At 38.7% G+C, this 19972-nt stretch overlaps 3 protein-coding genes and 1 long non-coding RNA gene across 10 annotated transcripts in view; 1 reads left to right on the plus strand and 3 right to left on the minus strand.

The window, feature by feature from the left end:
* acot7 (acyl-CoA thioesterase 7) overlaps positions 1–4372 on the minus strand; it is an 81663-nt gene extending 77291 nt beyond the window's left edge. For 2 of the 7 annotated variants that reach the window (XM_064297838.1, XM_064297837.1), the window contains exon 1: positions 4117–4354. In XM_064297838.1, coding sequence (XP_064153908.1) covers positions 4117–4166 — 50 coding nt within the window. In that variant the 5' untranslated portion in view covers positions 4167–4354. Of the gene's footprint in view, positions 1–1218; positions 1649–4116 lie in introns of those variants that run through there. The other 5 variants (XM_064297832.1, XM_064297831.1, XM_064297834.1 and 2 more) reach the window with 4 other exon arrangements.
* Positions 1–17182, plus strand: part of LOC135233892 (uncharacterized) — a 122298-nt gene extending 105116 nt beyond the window's left edge. Inside the window, exon 3 of the long non-coding RNA XR_010323988.1 lies at positions 16999–17182. This is a non-coding gene — a long non-coding RNA (uncharacterized LOC135233892). The remainder of the gene's footprint in view (positions 1–16998) is intronic.
* On the minus strand, positions 5302–7150 carry LOC135233888 (transcription factor HES-2-like). Its single transcript, XM_064297825.1, has 4 exons — positions 7027–7150; positions 6812–6907; positions 6541–6628; positions 5302–6415 (listed from the first exon to the last, which is right to left on the minus strand). The coding sequence occupies exons 1-4, from the start codon at positions 7114–7116 to the stop codon at positions 6087–6089; spliced, it is 603 nt and encodes a 200-aa protein (XP_064153895.1). The 5' UTR covers positions 7117–7150; the 3' UTR covers positions 5302–6086.
* Positions 11637–13433, minus strand: LOC135235099 (transcription factor HES-2-like). Its single transcript, XM_064300292.1, has 4 exons — positions 13086–13433; positions 12873–12968; positions 12669–12756; positions 11637–12556 (listed from the first exon to the last, which is right to left on the minus strand). The coding sequence occupies exons 1-4, from the start codon at positions 13287–13289 to the stop codon at positions 12231–12233; spliced, it is 714 nt and encodes a 237-aa protein (XP_064156362.1). The 5' UTR covers positions 13290–13433; the 3' UTR covers positions 11637–12230.
* Positions 17183–19972: the final 2790 nt, after the last annotated feature.

Here is a 19972-nt window from a genome sequence, read left to right on the forward strand (position 1 = left end):
GGACATCATCCAATTTAAGGACCTTTGGCAAGTAAACACTATAAATGAATGAATGAATGAATTGCATTTATATAGAACTTTACTGAATGCTCAAAGTGCTTTATAGTGATGAGTGGGAAATAAATGTAATATTGAAGTCCATTTTGGTTGTATGATGGCCTGGTATAGCCTATAATTTTGTTCTCTAAACCACAAGATTTGTTGACTTCAGTGGATCATTGATCACAAAGGATCATTTCTGCTGTAATAATAACCACCATTAGTCTTGGGATACTACCTAAGCCATGGTGATAATGGCAGACAAGCACATATATGCTTTGAAATGTACATATGTACAGTTAAGCCCCATTTGTACTGTTTTTGAGTTTGAAGGCTGGTCCAGAAAGTGTAAGACTTGTGTTGGCTTTGGTAGTTACCCACTTACTTGAGTGATTCTCTTGCTAACATATTCCGAACCAGATAGAGTAAGCTGTGCATGTGACATCATTTATATTTTTCAATTACAACTACAATCGCACAGATAGACCATTTGGCACAGTCCCTGAGGCGAAATACGACTCCACCCCCCCTCCCCCACCCCTCCCCCTGCGGCCAGGGGTTCAATATCTCACCACGGCACTGTATGTACTGTGATGCCATCCCTATCTGTAACTCTCTCTGCTTTCCCGCAGTCTGAATGAGGCGTAAAATACATACATAAGTATAAGACTGTCTGCTCTCTTTCTTTTTTTTTTTTTTTACAAATAAAAAATCCTCACACATTCTACAGATCTGCTTTGAACACTGAGCCAGGAAACCATGCTCAAAACAAAGACTGGACTCAAAGTGGTTGTTCCTGCATTAACATTAACTTCTCTCTATATACTCTAGCCCAAACTTCCTAAATCAGTATAGTTCTCGTCTGCCTTTTTCAAGACCTATGCCCAGTCATTTGTTTGAAATGCAAATACATTTTCATGAGGCGACGCCCTGTTCTCACAGGTGAGCTCATGCCCTCCTCGTGAAAAGCTGTAATCTCCGCACCATTCTGCGGTTTTCAAGGATCTGAATGGGCTGGGTCAGCCTTGTATTCCACCAACCCAGAGTTAACTTCTGAACACGATAACAGGCAGTATTCAACAAAATGGATCAGTTTTAGAAGAGATAAAAATATGATCACAAACAAAAAATAATTATCATTTTAAAAAATAAAGGAAAAACATAAATTGCGTGTCTTACCTGAATCGGTTGTAGTTACGCACAAAACATGTTTTGGCCTTAAGAAAACTCCTTCCCCTTCCATTAAACATTAACATCTTGACGAGATGGCAAGACATTACTCAGTACAGCTGAGCAGCAAATGACTGTGTTACTTTGCCTGGGCTTCAATATATGGCAACAGTTTCCATTCAGAATCACTCTCTCCCTGGAGTTCCTGGTATTCATTTACACAGGCACTCAAGGCACTGTTTCGCATCACAGAATTGGGCTTTAGAATGCATACAATTATACAAATACAACCTATATTGCTCTTACTGCATCTTGAATGGAATGGGCAATAGAGCTGAAACTAATCTAAAAAAATGGCAAAATGTTCCATGTGAAAAATGTATGACTATTGGGTGCATTCCTAGGCCCTTATCATCCTCTATCTCTTGATACAGGACATCATTTTCACATTCTACTCTCCAACAATGTGATGATGGTCATCATCATCATGAACTTTATATGCCGTATACAGTGTTCAAAGGTCATTCTTGAGTAGATAGACCATTTTGGAGCGTAGCCTACGTCACATTTACGTCAAGCCCGCTGCGCGCGCACTTGTGGTGGCAGAAAACAGGCTAGATCAAACAGATTAGGATAGTTGGCTAAATCGCGGAAACACCGACAAAATATCTTATTGTGCTGTTGCCCGTCAAAGGAGAAATAGCAAAAATAGTGCCTTCAATTTTATTGAATACCATCATCGAGTAGCCCGTTTGAAACTAAGAGCAGACATTTGTGGCTGGACTGATGGCATAATTCCGTAGTTCTCGTCCCTGTATTGGCCATTTCATATCAGGTAACGTTTTCTTCAGTGCTCAACGTTCACAAAGCCAGAAATGAATGAAGTAGGCTAACAGTTAGCTAATAACTTAGCAGCTTCCACAAAGTTAACATTAGCAGGCTAATTAATGGTGGGAAACACCACACCATTCAGTTTTTAAGGCAAGCATAGAATTATTATACTGGTAGCCTATATTGTATTTGTATGTATATGGGCTGTATATATGCATAGACATCTGAGAAATGGCATACATATCACGCGTTCCCACTTTCCAGAATGAGCCAGTATAAACTTAGCAAAGCCTAAGATAAACGTGTTTTCAAGAAGAAGAATACGCCACAACTCCGCCAATTCGTGTCATCTAGAATCCCGATTTCACCAACTTCATCACCGGACGAAAGGCGTTCACGTGGACCTTCCTGGTGGAAAACCCATGTCGATAAAATCCGACAACACTTAAAAGCAGCATTACGTTAAAGATTAGTCTTTGACAAGGTATCTACATCAGTAACGTTATACTGTAGTAAACAAAGGAACTTAATGGATCTTAGTGTTTTTTCATTTGCTTTGTGTCAACAAACCTTTGAAGTAATGTGACAGGGTGTCATCAGGATCCATAATATAGATTTATATGAGTCATCAATCTAATTATGAAAGTTTCACGTTCAGATTTTTCATTTGCTACCCCCGCTACATTAGACAAACTGTTAAGAGAGCGTTCTTTCTGCCACCGGTATGGCTCAGCCCACAAAAACGTCATCAAAGTTTACTATTGTAGCCCATACTAGCTTGCTGGTTTCATCACATAGGTCTAATCTTAACTGAGCAGATGGTTAAACAGTAGGCTATTAAAGCAAGTTACACAGGTCTAACAGTAGCTCGTGGGTATTAAAATTTAAATTAAGCAAATGTGATAACTTAATGCAAATGTACAGGATATAGGGTTGAACCCCTTAGATGATCAACCATGATGATGGTCAGGGTGGTATGTTAGGTAGCCTACCTTGGTAAACAACACATCCCATGTCGACACTAAAAGGTTTGGTGTTAAGAAATGGTCTGTTAAATAATTTAGCTTACCTTGCTCTCCTTGTCTTAGTCAATTTGCACACAATTACCATTTATGAACTGGTATGTTCTGTCCTTTATTTAGAGTACACTCACGTTTTGTGAACTTGCAGAAAAGCGTCCTTCGGCACATACTGCAGACACTAGTAAGAGCACTATTCGATTAAGAGAAACGATAATTTAATGGATGCCCACTTTTCCTTCTGATTAATAATCGATTTATAATAATCGTTGCAGAAGGGCATCCACGCGCCATGTCTTGTGCAGCCCATGGCATGGTGTACTACCCCTTTCTACCAGAGGTGGATTCACCTACAAAGCAACTGCTGAGACACCCAGAATGCTCTACGGAAAAACGCTGCCTCAGTGATAGGCTACTCAGCAAAAACGCCGCAGCTAAAAAGTAGACATTCAGCCCCAAAAAACCCCGAATTAACCTACATGGAAATCATCGTTATAAAAAAATTGCGGGTTTAAAGCTTAACGTAACTCACAGATAATATAGGCCAATCGCCAGTTACTATCCACGTTCGGGTGCCGTGGTTTAATCTATGCTTGCTGGCTACCTGGCTAACTAAATATAGATTTGTTAATTTCAGGGTGCTGCAGTAGTGCTTCTGACCCAGGTTTTCGGTATGTCGTTACATGTGATCCCAGTTTAAGTCCAGTGATGACCTTAAAATGTCCTTCTTTGCAAACACGCAGCTTGCAGTATACCGGCATCGTTTTCTCAGGTCATCATCCCAGCGCACAGTCCGTAGTTCATATTACAATGTCCCAAAATATACAACCACAGAAAAAGGCGCATTCATAAATAAATATATATGAAATAAAATATATGTGCGTAGTCCTGGATGCCGGAAAGAAGGAGAGCCAAATCTAATCCTGGTAAAAGATGCGGATTATCTGGCCGCTAAATAAAACGAACGCAGGCGATAGCTACTGCTGGTCTACAGTAGCGATTCCTGATATCTATTAGAACGAATGAATGACGGAATTCCAAATACATTTTCGCTTACCTGCATATCTGGATGGAGGAGGCTGCGGACGGCGATTTGGTCTCAGACATGACGACCGGCTTTCTGCTCCTGTTCGTTGGTAGGCTATCAGTGCGAGTAACGCCGGGCTCAGAGACAGAGGCGCGAACCGACTGTCTCAGACGGGCTCGAGTGCTGCAGCCGGTTAGCTTGCTGGAGCGAAATGGGTTTCAGGGATTCGTCTGTTCTTGGGACCCCATGTATGGTCCAGGGCGAAATTCCCCATAGACCTTCCACAAAGCAAATATTATTGATTTGGATATAGGCCACTTTTTATACTCAGTTTTGTGTCCCTTAAAAAGCTAGTACTCTGGAAATGTGCTGCTAGAGTTTTTTCGCTATGGAAAATATGTAAATTATGAATGAATCAAATGCGTAGGCTATAATGCAGCCTAGATTTATTCTGCGTTCTACTAATGTAGCGGAATGTTAGAACTGGGATAACATTTGTAGTTTCTTGCTTTACACGTTGTGTCACACTTTTTAAAGAAAATATATAATTTAAACTGCACGTGTGGGCCTGTTCGAAACTTAATAACTTCCTTTTGACCCAGAATTCATTGTTCATTTTCTTATATTGAAACATGGAGTTCCATAAGTAGCCAGGAGGCGGCAGCAAAGACCATAAATTGACTGTCAATCCACTTTCTGATTCTACTGAACGTAAAAGAACTCTTGCAAAAACGCTACAAGTCATCGTATTATATAGTCTAATGTAACCTACTGTTTCCTGTGTATATCATAATTAATCCGAAATTAGTATTTCTACACTCTGAATTTCATAGATCATAGAATTGCATCAAAGTTTGCAGCGAGTCTGCTTATTGCAATATCTCACACAGAAAACGATCCTATGGAGATTTTTCAAATAATTTTTCAAATAATTGATCTTAAAAAAGAAATGGGGCCATGTGTGGAAAAAAACACTTTATGAAACCATGAAAGTGTAATTTTCTTGTGGTCTTCCACATGGGTCCCAACCAACAACCAAACAGATTGAAACTTATTTTCTATCGCAAGCTGAGGGCGAGTTTTCTAAGTAACGTTAACAAGTAGGCTACAGCTAGCTCTTTGATAGCCGTTCACCTCTTATCTTGTCATTTTGATTTGTTTTTAGGCCCTAAGATTTAACAGAAATTGGCACGTTAACAAATGGTAGGCCTACAGTATGCTATGTGGGCCTAGTCTATGCTTGTATGCTTGAGTGTGTCCTTTGGGCCTCAGAAACCAATACAGTATAGCAGGCTAGTGTTAGACTATGTTTGCACTACATGTTGGCCTACATCTACCAGCCATCACAAATACAAGGCTAAAAAAAACGCTTAAATGGAATAAATTAAATATAAAGAGACACTTCACAAATCAACATTTTTTATTTTTTGAAATATATATTACAATAAATTATCTTTGGGATTATGATGTATACATATTCTAATGAAAAGACACTTGCCTTTTTTTAGCATTAGGGCAATAACACAACGTGTCTACATATTGCATCTTCCCACAGATTCAGATAATATCAGTTGTGCAAATCACATACACAAACTAACCCTTTGGGTTTTACAGGGGTTTTAGCTACAACCCATATGCATTTAACCCCCAGAGAGGACTAAATATAATAACTTCACAGAATTTACAAAAACAAACTTCAAACCTTTGTGAAAACACAACTGGCTTAAAAAGTGAGCATGAATTAGGCAAAATATTTATACCAGTCAAAAAATGCAAAATTCTAGTATATAATACTGAAATCAAACAATGACTGCACAATAGTAGTCATTACATTTCATAAGCGCATTGCAATTAATCTCTATGGCAAACATTTGGTTGTATTTACACCTGTCGTTGCTCCTTTAATGGTATCATCATTTAAATTTACTTGCACATACTATGTACTATATAATATTCATTTAGTTTAACAGTCATTTAGTCGGGCATTAATGTCCTTGAATCTACCACGGCCGCCACATATTACCACTGAGAACGGGTGGCACTGGCTGCGGGGCTCTGTTCGGAGGAAGAGCGCTGTTTGAGTGGGTCTCGGCTTTAGGGTTCCCGCTACAGTTGAAGATTCGAACTCTGTGGTTCACTTGAGGAAAGACGCGGGAGTTCTTGGCACAGCAGTTCTGACAAGCAGGGGCTTCGACTGCAGCCATGGACTTCTGGATGTACTCGTCTACGCGCTGGCAAGTGTCTTTGTCGAGGAGGCTGTTTCTTGGGAGCAGTGTGGAGACGCGCTGAAGACATGCTTTATACCCTTTTTTGAAATTGTCGGATGTATCTAGAATTGATAAGGAAATATTTTAATGTTTCATCCAACAGAAGCAAACAATAACGACTACAGGCTAATAAGAATAGGAACAAGGAAACCAAGAATAAATTGTATAAAAAGAGGAAGATACTCACTTTTAACGGGAGAATTCGGGAGATCGCTAAGGAATCTCACGGTCATCTCAAGAATATCAGCCTTCTCCAGCTTCGAGTACCGGGAATTCTGCAATAGACAATGTTGAAGTGGCGGTTAGAGGCGTGTGGGGTTTTCGCATACATCCATTTGCCCTAAAATTACTGTCTAGTTTTTGTTTAATTGGGCTATATAACTTCCAACGTGTGCAATTAACAGACATACGAATTAAATGCGTATACACAGTTCTTTAGTAAATGTGGAACAACTTACATCTTTTCCGATCAACGGGAGGATAAGACTCTTCAAATGGTCGAGGCTGTCGTTGATGCGCGCACGCCTTCTCTTTTCCATCAAAGGTTTCAAAGTCTAAAACAAACATAAGAAACAGTTTAATGAAACTGTTGGGGAGTTGCCACACTGTGGAATCACAGACCATATAAAACGTTTACAATGCAAGGTATTTTAACACCGTTTTCGCTTCTTACCTTTCTCATTTCGTTAGCTTCTTTTCTCATGGCCACAGTTAATTTTGGCGCGTAGGAAGGGAGCACTTTAGATGCGACGTTGGGAGTCATGTTAAGAATTTCTAGCTTGCATGTGCTTCGTATAACTCCGTGAGCTGAAGTGCCCTTGCGTGTGGTGGCCCTTCTTATTTATGGAGGATCGGTGCGTCAGAGGAACGCCCCCAAGCCATTGTACAATGAGTTCAACTCGGTAACCATTCCCTTAGGAAGACTCTCCAGTTTACCGAATTTGTAAAGTTTGCCATCTGCCACGTTATCCACGCGCTACCACTGATGGCATTTACGCTATTATGAGGTGTGTATGTGTATATATGTGTATGTATGTATGTGTATATACTCTATATGTGTATGTGTGTGCGCGCGTGCGTACGTGTGCGTGTGTGTGTAGGTATAAAGTTACAGTATTTCCATTATTGTTCTTTCTGAGAAAACTCCTATGCGGCATATGTCTATTTGCTTAATTGAATAAGTCAATATATTGGGTTCTTTGTGTATTTTCACTCGTATGTTTTATGCATAATTTTAAATATGTTGTATATGTTACTTTTTTAAAAATGCAATGTAAAATGCTTGCTCAAATTCTTTATAAATGTTTTATATTCAACATACATTAATATATAGGGTATAGTATTCTAATAAGTCGCGGGTTGTTAGCCCGGTGTAATCCATAACAAAGTGAACAATTATTGAAAAGGTGGGGGCTAACATGCGTGTCTGGCTAGGGGGTGGGCTCTTTGAGGAGGAATACACAATTATTTTACACAAAAAGATCCCCAAGCCACGCCATATTTAAATAACATCTGCTTGTAAATTCTGATCAACAATAGTTTTTGTTTGATATAACTCAGCGCATGCTACAAGCTTAACCTGTGCTAAGTGTAGAGGGATGGGGGAGGGGGGAATGCATGTGGAAACTTGTCATAGTAAGCAGTCAGAACGCGCAGTATTCTACGTTTATAAATAAATGTGCATATTTGTAACCGAAGTGTGTTCCATTAAAATTTGAAATTACCTCTAGAGTACATGTGAAGCTGTGGTAGTCTCTTAATTTTCAGTGCATGTGTTTTTTTATCTCTCTCTCTTTCTCTTTAACCTTGTTTTCAGGCATAGGGGTTTCAAGGGTTTTGTTGCATTATACAAATAGAAAAATAAAAGATGTGCTACTGTTTAATACTGACAATAGCTGTTACGGTAGGCGTGTGGATATTTCCTATTGCTCTATATTTAAGGTATATATATACTGTTGCCCCAAAGGAATAGTCTCACGCGTCCGGCACGAGCCACCAGCGCCAGATGGACTTATATTACCAATTCCCAAGTCCCTCGTGGCGCTGTAACTCTTTGTGGGCTGCCCTACCTACAACTGCATGGTCTCGATTCTTTTTCCATGCATGTCTGGTTGGAATATTTCTTTAAACAAATTTGGCGTCAGCATCCCATCTGTATGCTTGTCAGCGATGGGAACTGCTTCATGCGATGCGATGAAACACCAGGAAAGTCAATGGTTTTCCCTTCAAATTGTAATGACAAGTTATAGACGCTCATCACGTTTGGATAGTTTGCCATGGATTAATTGTCTTAATACTCATTTCACGGAAACCAAGCCAAATGCCGGTTGCCGGGATCTGGCCCTTAAATTCACCATGGCTTTCCATTTTCTTTTATCCTAGTTTTATTTTCTCTGTAAAGCACTTTGTGCTACTTTATTGTGTGAAAGGTACTATATATATATATATATATATATATATATATATATAAAGAATATATAACGTGTGATATTTTTGAACACACGTCCATGTCTAGTGGAGACTTTGTGTTGCTTTCAACACAGTTTGAGTTTTTAAAAAGTCTGTCTTTGCAACGCATAAATTGTATATTTGTAAAGCCAAAAAAATTGGTATCGGAGAAGATTTGCGCTGTGATGTAGGCCAATAGTGGATAAACAGTTTGTGAATTGCGAACAGCTTGCTTGTTGCTTTTTCACCGGGCAGTGATTCTCTCTTGAACAAAGAGAAGAACTGTCATTGATACACCCGTTGCACGCGCCTCCTTTCCCCAAGAGGGCTTCAATTAACACCCGCTGGAACCAGTCACAGAGCCTGGGATTTGAGTTCCGAAAGTTTTTCAGGAAAGGGTTTCGGTTAGAATTTCCTTTGTCTTTCCAACAAATTTGGCTTGGGTAGCCCATCTGTGCGGCTGAATGGACAGGGGCCCATTGTGTATCATGTTTTGAATGTGGGAATTAAAAGGTATGGTATGTGAGACTTGGGGGATGGGAGACGAACGGTGAACGTCTGACCTTGACGAAGTAACGGTGGGGAGGAGACCCTGTTTGATTCGGTTGCTTTGTTTTTTCTCTTCCTGAAAAAAAACGATGTTAAGGCTTGGAATAGCCTACACATTGTAAGGAATTTTAATTAATCTCACAGCTTGGTGACGTTGGTATTGTAATATTTACCATGTTGTACAGAAGGACAATACGTGTCGTTTCTATAATAACCAAAGCCTGAAGTGAGTTTCAAGATGAATCTCATACAGCGTAAACGTTTTAAAGGAGTCATTTCGACTTTACTGGTGAATTTTTTGCTGTCATTGAAATTTTAATCGTTTGAGCTAATGTTACTGCAGTCCAATTTTTCAAGCCACCAATGGCGGTCTGTATGTTATAGGATACCCACAGACCAGGGCTGCGTTTCCGAGTTTCGATGTACCTTAACGTTTTACGAAGGGTCTTAAGGTATACCTTCTTAAGGGAAACCGCTTTTTTACGAGTGTTTCCCAGATTATACCTTAAGGCAACTCTTAAGGTACAACGTAAAGGTACATCGTAAGTTGGAGCTGGCCTTCACTGAGGTGCTGAAAAGTTTATCAATCGATGCCAAGCGAATCGATAGTCTCACTTGTAAAGGCTTGTGAATGACGTTTTAATATAACAAGTGTTGTCATCATCATTTTACATCAATCTAATATTGCAGAAGAGGAAGCTATGCCTACTAGAGATCATCTGCTAATCTCTTTAAGAGTCAGTTAAGACGAGACGTTGTGATAGTTTCAATAAATACGTACATATAGGCTACAAAGGATAAAATTTAAAAAAGCATCAATCGGGACATATAAGCCATAGTCTGGGACTTCGTGGAAGCCCAGGGAAAAGGACATAGGCTACATATGGGTGAATTATTTTGTTCTTATTGAAACAAAGGTCTAATGTTAATTTGTTTCTGTCATGCAATATATAGGCAACTGTAGCAGCATATCACTGCACTGCACTGATTCCCGCGAACTTTTCTCTGCAATGCAAAAATGATCGTAGATGAAAGGCAAAAGCGTGTCTGTGGAAATTGACCATGATGAATTCTGCCTTATGAATGGGTCTACCTGGTAAAGTGATTTGTTCATCCACCTTAATTTGCTGTTGGATAATCTTAAATTTAACCAAGAATATCATTATTGGGTTGTTTACCGAAAATCGTAAAACAACATGGTAAGAAAAATGTCCCGTAATGTTGATATTTACCCTGTGCTATTTTGTTTTATATAGGAGGTGTGAGCTAAAGGAAGGGGATGTAGATCATTTGGCTATGTTTGCCCATTATGAGCCACTGTACCTGTATGTGTGTTCATGGCTAGGCCCGAGAGCTAAAGGAAGAGCTTAAGGGATAACTTACGACGCACGTAGCGCTAAGGAGACGCTGGGAAACGCAGCCCAGGGTGTTTAGCTGGGTTATTTGCCCCACAGATTGGCTCCATGTCCTATAAATATCACACATTTTAACTGCAAGCTTTGATTCTATATTGGCAGCACTAAAAAATGAGAATCTTCAAATATCCCTTTTATTTGCGTTTACCTTCAGGCAGACCACAAGATGGATTGTGTTTATATAGTGCCATTAATCTTGGCACTTTATAGCACTTTACATGGAAGGAATAAACTCACCTCAACTAGCACCAATATATTGGACTCCCCCGAGGCCCCCTAAAACCACTTATAATGGCATATGCATTTGAAAATAGGGAACTTATTTTTAAAAGAATAATAATAAAATTAATTGAGATTGGTCATTAATTTTCTTAGAGTTTGGTCTTCTCCTATAAGTTAAGGTAAGTAATGAAAGTCTGTTTTCAAAATGGGGGGGGGAAAGCATTTCCATGTCTGTCAGGCGCGTAATAGAGATGCAAATAATTTCAATCTTTAAAATCAGAAAATGTAAGTAACGCAGTATTTCACTTGGGCTAGATGCCCAGTTTATGCAGTTGGCACAGTATCCTAATCAGAGGACATTTTTCTTGGCCAGACCTTTCAAAGAGTTGAATCTGGGTTTTTTTTTTTTTTTTTTTGGGAACCATGACAGTTGAGCTCCTTCACTTTATGGCTTGGTTTCATATAACAGTTGAAAGTCACATTTATATTAGCACATGCTATTTTGCAGAAATATCCGCACGTACACTGAATGTGCTCATGTGTAAGCTAAATGTTTCACATTTTACTTTACTTTGCCTTTGATGCTTATGTAATTGCATACGTTGTTATTGAGTTTTCATAATTCAAACGTTTCTATATGCTCACGACATCTCAATGCAAAACGTGAGATAAATTAATCAGATGAAAGGATGACAAAACAAATAGCTTTTTTGGAAATGAGTATTCAACATTTATTGGAATTACATGTGCATTACAAGAGATTATCTTTTGAATGCTATACCTTCCATTTAATATTTTCGTATTACAACGAGATCTCTAACACATAGTGCTTACTGTTTCTTCGCACAGACTCACATTACAGAAGTCAATTGCGCAAATCTCACACATAAAAATAACCCTTGGGGTTTTACAAAGGTGTTGTCTACAACCCATATTCATTTCAACCCCAAAGAGGATTAAATATAAAAGTTCATAGAATTAAAATATTCCCTCGTTCCGCCATAGCAGAACATTGGATTTGAAACTTGGTTGTGAGTTGTACATTAATACTGGCCAAATGCCAAATTGCCAACAAAGTATTATGGCATCAATAAATTACAGTTAATCTCTTTGGCGCACAATTGCATCGGTCACCATTTTTTTTCTTTCTTTTCTTTTCTCCTGTGGGCTCGAGTACATGTACGTATTATACAAAATGTACTAACAAACATAGGACAGGTTTTGTTATTGTTCATATTGGAGTCTACCACGGCCGCCACATGTTGGCGCTGAAGGCCGGTGGCACTGGCTGGTTTCTTTGAGGAGGTGGGCCATTGGTCCTGGAGTGGGTTTCGGTTCTGGGGCTCCCGCTGCTCTTGAAACTCAGGACTCTCTGACTCTGTGGAAACGCGCGGGAGTTCTGAGCGCAGCAGTTCTGACAGGTAGGGGCCTCTGCCGCAGTCATCGACTGCTGTATGTACTCGTCCACACGCTGGCAGGTGTCTTTGTCAAGGAGGTTGGTTTTGGGGAGCAGGGTAGAGACGCGCTGAAGGCATGCCTTGTACCCCTCTTTGTAACTGTCAGATGGACCTAGAATTGATTGTGAAAATATGTCAATGTTACATTCAAAACACACACACAAATTAATGAATGAATGAATGAATCCATGAATAAATAAATAAATAAATAAATAAATACTCACTTTGTATAGGAGCAGTGGATATGTCTCTGAGGAATCTTACGGTCATCTCGAGAATATCAGCTTTCTCGAATTTGGAGTACCGAGAATTCTGTAAAAAGAAATTGAGGAAAACGGTTAACGACCACTGCACTGTATGCATTTTTTTTTTTACTTTAGGTGACGACTAAATTAGGCTTGTTTGTTTGAAGTGTAAATACGACTTACATCTTTGCCGATCAGAGGGAGGATGAGAGTCTTCAGATGGTCTAGGCTCTCGTTGATGCGTGCGCGCCTTTTCTTTTCCATCAAGGGCTTGAGTGTCTAAAAGAGATTTAAATACAAATTAATTCAACTGCATCATAAAATTGAAAGTGAGTGTTTAATAATAGATGATAAGTATAATATAGTATAATATATAAAGTAGTTTAATTTACAAACCTTTCTTAATTCGCTCGCTTCTTTCTTCTCGGCCACTGTCATCCTTGGAGGGTATGACTGGGTTGCGTTTGAATTGAGGCTAGGAGTCATGGCTCTCGAGGATAGATTTGCTTTCAGTGTGTCTGTGAGCTGCTGTGTCTTGGTCAGCGGAGACTCCCGGTATTTATAGAGGGTCTTGGCGTCATGGGAGCGCCCCCAAGCCATTGCACAATTATACTGACGCAGAAACCGATGCTTTTGTGCGAGTATCTACTGCACCAAAGTAACCATATGTACATCCGAGTGATTTTGCCATCACTTTTGGGAATATGTTGGAAAATTACCGAAAACTGTATTTTGGAAACAGAATTTCTAAGCCTTTCAGAGGCCTGTTAACTGCAGTTAAGAAAAAGAATAGTCCATAAACCATGTAGTCTATTGATTTTATAAGAATTTTTAATAAAATTATACTTTCTCAAAAATAAAAAATAACCCCTGGCAACATTTATTTGTCATGAAAGAGTGACCTAAATTATAAAATACAATAGAATATGAACTGACACAAACTGAAACACTGTGAACTATTTTTCTCTTTTAGGTATAAGTTGCAGTTATATTTTAAAGGCATACGTAGGCTATTATAGAATAGTAAATACTATGAAACACAACAAATACCGACTGTCATTGTTCAATAGGCTATACAAATAAATGACCAGTATAACCCATTCATTTTATGCAACTGATTCAGGCGTAAATATGCACTGTTTAATGACTGTCAATAAGAATGAACAATATAATCAAGTGAAATTTGTTGTTCCAAAAGTATTTATTTGGTTAGGTATGTCGTGGGACATATGTGCACTGACAAATCTTGAAATAGTAATAGGAAAAAGTTAGCAGGGCGCAGGTACTTTTATATCCAATAGTTACTAACACATCAATGTTGCTAATATGTTTACAAGTTTGTAAATAGGTAACTATCGCCAAAGCCCCTTTTCATACACATAAAGTATTTTTTTAAAAACCAAAGCCCTGGGGGAGAGCAAGCCCGACGAAAACAGATCCCGTTTACCTCCGGGGGGGGTGTTGTACACTCGTCTATTTCGATTACAGAAACTGATTCCCAAGCCAAGCTACATTTGAATAACATCTGCTTGTAATTTCTAAGCAACAGCAGTTTTTTTCTCCGTGATCTGTGTAGTCAGTATGTTCACCTGTAAGTCTACTTGCTGCAGTGATGGGGGATGGGGCTTTTGGGAGTGGGGATGCGAAGCGAAGCTTATGTGAAGAACTAAACCATACAGCTTATTGCTCTGAATTCTAAACACATATACCAAGCGAAAACCATTCTTAGTTGTCACAATATTACCTGATCGTTAGGAAAGCCCTGGTATAATTGTTCCCAGCACATGTAGGCCTATGTAGTGGGCCTACTATTCGACCAGTTTCGTGGATGTTGAGCCTTATTTTAAGTCACAATGAGTACTGCAAGAAATACCTTTATTTCTGTTTTGTTGCTCAAGATAAAAACGAATTTGACTTGCGGATTGCATTTTATGTCAATTTCATCGAATGTGCAATGTGAAGAGATCAAACACAGAGATGGCTAAAAAAAAGTGGTTAAACAAGCCACACAAGCAGTGGTTAAACAAGCTATCCCAGTGCTTTCATTTGAGAAGCATTCTTGAAATATATTTCACACGTATTCTCCATGATATTTCTAAATGCACAATGTTGCATAGTCCATGCTAAATTCTCCTCAATTATTAAGTTAGGCCTAGTGAAATGTAAGACTCTTCCCTCAGTCTCAAATTAACGTTCCATCAAAATGTCTTAATAGTGTGAAATGGTCCAGTTTCTATGTCTGAAGAAATGTTGCGAAATACTGGTGTTTTGTAGATATGCGGCATCTTATGCATGTGTAATGTAGCCATCCCCTTGTTAAATATTTTGCGCGGATGTTGTGGCACTGTCTCACGCGTTCGGCACGAGCCACCAGTAACAACAGATGGTCGTCTGTTACCAACCCCCAATTCTCACACCGCTGTACTCGCGGATACCCTATCTGTGCGTGGACGCATTTCTTTTTGCATGGAGTTTATGTTTGGTTTTATGTTGGTTAGAAACAATTTTGGCGTCAGTATCCCATCTGAATGGTTGTCAACAGTGGGGGCAGGGCAATGATGGTGATTGAACATTTGGAATACCCAACAAAGCCATGTTAAATTATGCATTCCCCGGCTTTTCAAATATACAAATGCACTTCTCACCCATTGTTCTCTTCTCACCCAATTTTGCAGCGTATTTGATGCAACAATGTTCCCAGTATCAACTCAACGAGAATATGCTTTTGGATAGAATATGTAACTTTAAAACGTTAAAAAGCAATATAATGTGTGCTGTCCAAAACAAAACAACATATTCACACCAGCTGCTCATTATACTTGAAGTTGATTAGGCTATATTGAGCTCCTTTTTCAGATTAACAACGCACTCGTATAAAAAAAATTAAAGACATTTTGACATGGTCCAGCATGCCGTATATGTGGGGTTCTGGACCTTAAGCTACTTATTAAAGTAGGTGTTACTTTAAAAAAGAGTAAAAATATAGGCTTATTTGCTTGAGAAAAAAAGGCTATTAATATGGGTGTGGCACTGGACACAGTTTGGATGAAACCGCTTGGGGAGTGCACAAGCGGCCAGTAGAGACTCTCTGCAAGACAAAACTGATGAATGACACTGACAAGGGCGTTGCACGCGCCTCCTTCCCCCATGGGGCCTTCAATTAACCCACTGGGCCCAGTCAGAGAGCCAGGGATTTAAGTTCAGAAAGTTTTTTTTTTTTTTTTTTTTTGTCGAAGCGTTTCGGTTGAAATTCCCTTTGTCTTTAAAACAAATTTGGCGTGGGTTCCCCATCTGTGTACATTTTTGTTGAATTTATCGCAATATAGGAAGTAGCTAGTTTGAAAGGTAAGACTATAATGTGGATCCTCTTGTCGTCTCGTCGTGGGACACAAAAAACGCAACCAATACATTTAAACTAGAAAAAATAACTATAGAGCACAAGCATATTATAGAGATATAGACCAATAGACTACATGAACTAGTTCTATGTTGTAGAACTACTGTACGTAAAACATTGTGTTACAATATAATTACGTGCATATTTGAATCTAAATTATATGTTAGATGGGATGTTGTCTGGTTGAAATTCCATGCCTATCACAATTAAATGAAAATATCCCACATTTCCCCAATTATGTTTTAACTTTATTTTTGATGCCGACATTAGGCTACTCTCTAAAATGTTGTGTTTACCCTGATATGTTATATTTGATCCCCATCAACAATGTTAAAGTTGATTTAGCCCAACTGACTGTAGCCTGCTGACAGTTTATCCCCCCAACCCATTCCTAAATTATCTCGCTCTGGCCTGCACAACACGCCAACTATAAATCAGTGGCAACCTTTTGTTTGAATGTCCCAAAGCTATGGATTTGCTGCATGACCTTATCATCTTCACTAAACTGAAAACGTGTTTTTACTATATGGCTTTTAATAAGTATTTACACGATTTAAAATAAGTTAATGCATATTTTGCAACTTAATTTTTTTACCGTTCTTTTATATAGGCTTTATCACTGTTTTGCCAGTTTTGCTTCTGTTTTTAGTTCTTCTTGGTTATATATCTGTATTATTTGTTTCTATATTTTGTATTTTATGGATTTATATTTTAAGTTCCAATCTGTGAAACACTTTGAGTCGCAAACCATTCTATGGGAAGCAACCCACTATATGAATAATGTCTTTATGAGTATTAAAATTATATTTAAATAATAATGACACAATTATAATGTGATCCTTCTTCACCAAACAGTATATAATAAATGCAATAGAATACACTAATGTACATGTTGTTCACGTTGCTGTGAAGCTTAACGAGAAGAACTTGTTGAAACAAGTATGAAAATGGCTTGAACCCGGCACGAGCCAACATTTCCGGACAGATGGAGGGCTGATGCATGGATTCAATGACGCGTGAAAGTTGAACGTCGCCTGGGAGTCAGATTCTGTAGTCTTGTTGACCAAGCATTCGAAGCTGTGTATAAAAAATATAAAATGCCTACCTCTGAGTCTATAGTTTCCTTGTATTTTATTTATTTATTTATCTATTAATTCTATTGCGTTCTTGTATTTCTGCTCAAATAGTTCAATTCATATTCATTGAAGAGACGTAGGGTCGTCTCCGACATTAATCATTTCAATTTGAGTATTAAAGACATATTTGGCTTTTATTATTTTTATTATCAAATGTACTCAGCAGACAATAAAGTCAAATTTATAAAGTAAATGTATAGATTATTCAGGTTATTCAGCCTATTTTTTCTATAAAGTTATTGCAAGGCAACAGCAGACTTGACAATAAAAATAATAAGCATAGTAATATAAGCCAAAAATTGAGAAGGTGTTGCAATTATAAACACTTATTGGTTCTTTAGGGGGAAAATGAAATCTTCTTTAATTAGTGAATTGACTGAATATCCGGAGTACGCAATTTTAGTGGCAAACCAATTATGCTTTACGCATTAACTTTACGCATTACGCATTAGCCGGGCATTTAGCCTGCTCGTCATGTTCATTTAAATTAAGCGACAATGGCAAATGTAATTTACGATAAAAACCTACTGAGGCTACTGAGATTATGGGTCTAGTATTACTGACCAAACGACCAAACATTGCAATGGGACTACTGTAAACCAGTCTAAGTCCACACCGTGTTTATTAATGAAACCTAAAGGAATAGCATCCCAAGCCAAGAACTATGCTTTAATAATGACCCCTCCAAAAATTATTCTGGCATGATGACGTAAATGTGACCCAGATAGCACCGGGCAACTTGCCTGTTGTTTTCCAATTGGAGTGCTATCCGTGTTTTTGTCAGTTAGTGTGCCTCGTGTAAAAGAGAATCAATCAAATGTAACGAAAAAGTATTCAGATTAAATGAGTAACTTACAAAACTACAAATGAAAGCAAAGGCGTTGCATGGCATTTCACATGATGTATTGTTTTTCATTTGACTATTTCTGTGTCTATGGTAAACTTATATCTGTGTTAATGGTGAAATAAATAGATGCTCCCTGACAGTCTTATACTTGACGTTTATCTCTATGTAATATGTAAATATTAATCAATTATGTCATAAGCCTACACAGTGAATATTTATTTGTGCATCATATTGTTTAAGCAGGGATCAGTCTGCAAGCAAATATTGATAGGAAAGAGACCATTGAGCTTCTTCGCTGGTTTAAGAGGACAAAAAAATGGTTTGTCCCCTGTTTGAAGCAATGCAGGATTGGACAGATTCACCTCTAGTCTAGTTTTACCGGTAAATAGAAAGGCTCGAAATGCGAAAGTTCTCTTACATACAGGTTTGTCTGTCAAACCATTTCATTACATTATATTACATCACATTTATTTATCCAAAGCGATGTACAATAAGTGCATACCGAAGGTCATTGGAACAACCACAATAAGGTACAATACTCATTTTGTAACAGTTATTCATAGCCATGAACACATTAAGTCCAGTTAATGTGGAGCGAGTTGCAGTAGTCAAGACGGCACATCACGACAGCCTGGACAAGTAGCTGGGTGGAGTACGTTGTCAGGTATGGTTGAATCCTCCTTTCAGTCAAAGATACAGAGGTTTCACAGTAGCAGCCTCACTGTTGCCAGAAACAGAAAAAGAGAAACAGGACTCAAGCTCTGTGCTGAAAGTCAGATTGGGTGAAGGACTTGGCCAGTCCAGAATATTCCAGTTTTTGGCCTTCTAAACACTCCATTGTGGCTTTTAGTGGTTTCTAATCACTGTTTTGCTGTAGGATGAAGCGTCATCCAAAGAGTTTTGAGGCATTTGCTTGAAGTTGCACAGATGAGATGTTTCTGTACACTTTAGAATCCATTCTGCTGCTGCTATGAGCACCTGTGTTACCAATGAAGACAAGTAAGCCGATACCTGTGGCAGCCGTACATGCCCAAACCACAACACCCCCACCACCATGTTTCACATATGAGATGGTATGCTTTGGATCTTTTGGATTTGGATTCCTTTTAGCCTCAGTTGTTTGCTCTTGCCATCACTCTGATACAATATGAATATTGGTCTCTTCTATCCACAAGACATTTTTCCAGAACTTTGCAGGTTCTTTTAGGTACTTCTTTGCAAACTGTAACCTGGCCATTCTGCTTTTGCGGCTAACTAGTGGTTTTAACTAAGAGGTTTAACTAAGAGGACTTTAAAGGTCCTCCTTGGCTAACTAGGCTAGTGGATTTAACTAAGTACGTCTTGCAGTGTCACCTTTGTAGTTCTGACTGAGGAGTGTTCTGCAGACAGTAGTCACTGACACATCCATGCCTGCCTCCTAAAGACTTTTTCTGATCTGTCAGACAGGTGTTTGGGAGTTTTTTTTCCATTATGGTGGGAATAATTCAACTTTAGAGGTCCTCCTTGGCTAACCAGGCTCTTTGAGATTACTGAGCTCACCAATGCTCTCTTTCTTCTTGACGATGTTCCAAACAGTTGATTTTGGTAAGCCTAAGGTTTGGCCATTGTCTTTGATTGTTTTATCTTATTTTGCATCCTCTGAAAATAATGGCTTTCTTGACTTTCATTGGCACAGCTCTGGTCCTTATGTTGACAAATGCCAATAACAAACTCCAAAGGTAATCAAAAGCCTAGATAATCAAGATACTGAAAGGTGTCTTATACCTGCACTAAGAAAGAAATTGAACACACCTGCAAAATCAGAAACACCCGTGAACCATTTGTATCGACATTATAGTGCCTTGAAATGTGGGGCTATATATAAAAAGTTCTGTAATTTCAATACGGTGAAACCAAAATGTAG

The sequence above is a fragment of the Anguilla rostrata genome, chromosome 11, assembly GCF_018555375.3.
Source record: "Anguilla rostrata isolate EN2019 chromosome 11, ASM1855537v3, whole genome shotgun sequence".
NCBI lineage: Eukaryota > Metazoa > Chordata > Actinopteri > Anguilliformes > Anguillidae > Anguilla > Anguilla rostrata.

What these genes read in the sequence shown, in the direction of transcription:
- LOC135235099 (XM_064300292.1), bottom strand. Translation starts at nt 13,289, where the DNA reads ATGGCTTGGGGGCGCTCCCATGACGCCAAGACCCTCTATAAATACCGG. An exon ending in AAGCGAGCGAATTAAGAAAG is followed by an intron (nt 12,969 to 13,085) that starts GTTTGTAAATTA and finishes AATCTCTTTTAG; the next exon opens with ACACTCAAGCCCTTGATGGA. An exon ending in ATCCACTGCTCCTATACAAA is followed by an intron (nt 12,557 to 12,668) that starts GTGAGTATTTAT and finishes AATCAATTCTAG; the next exon opens with GTCCATCTGACAGTTACAAA.
- LOC135233888 (XM_064297825.1), bottom strand. Translation starts at nt 7,116, where the DNA reads ATGACTCCCAACGTCGCATCTAAAGTGCTCCCTTCCTACGCGCCAAAA. An exon ending in TCCCGTTGATCGGAAAAGAT is followed by an intron (nt 6,629 to 6,811) that starts GTAAGTTGTTCC and finishes TGTCTATTGCAG; the next exon opens with AATTCCCGGTACTCGAAGCT. An exon ending in CCCGAATTCTCCCGTTAAAA is followed by an intron (nt 6,416 to 6,540) that starts GTGAGTATCTTC and finishes TATCAATTCTAG; the next exon opens with ATACATCCGACAATTTCAAA.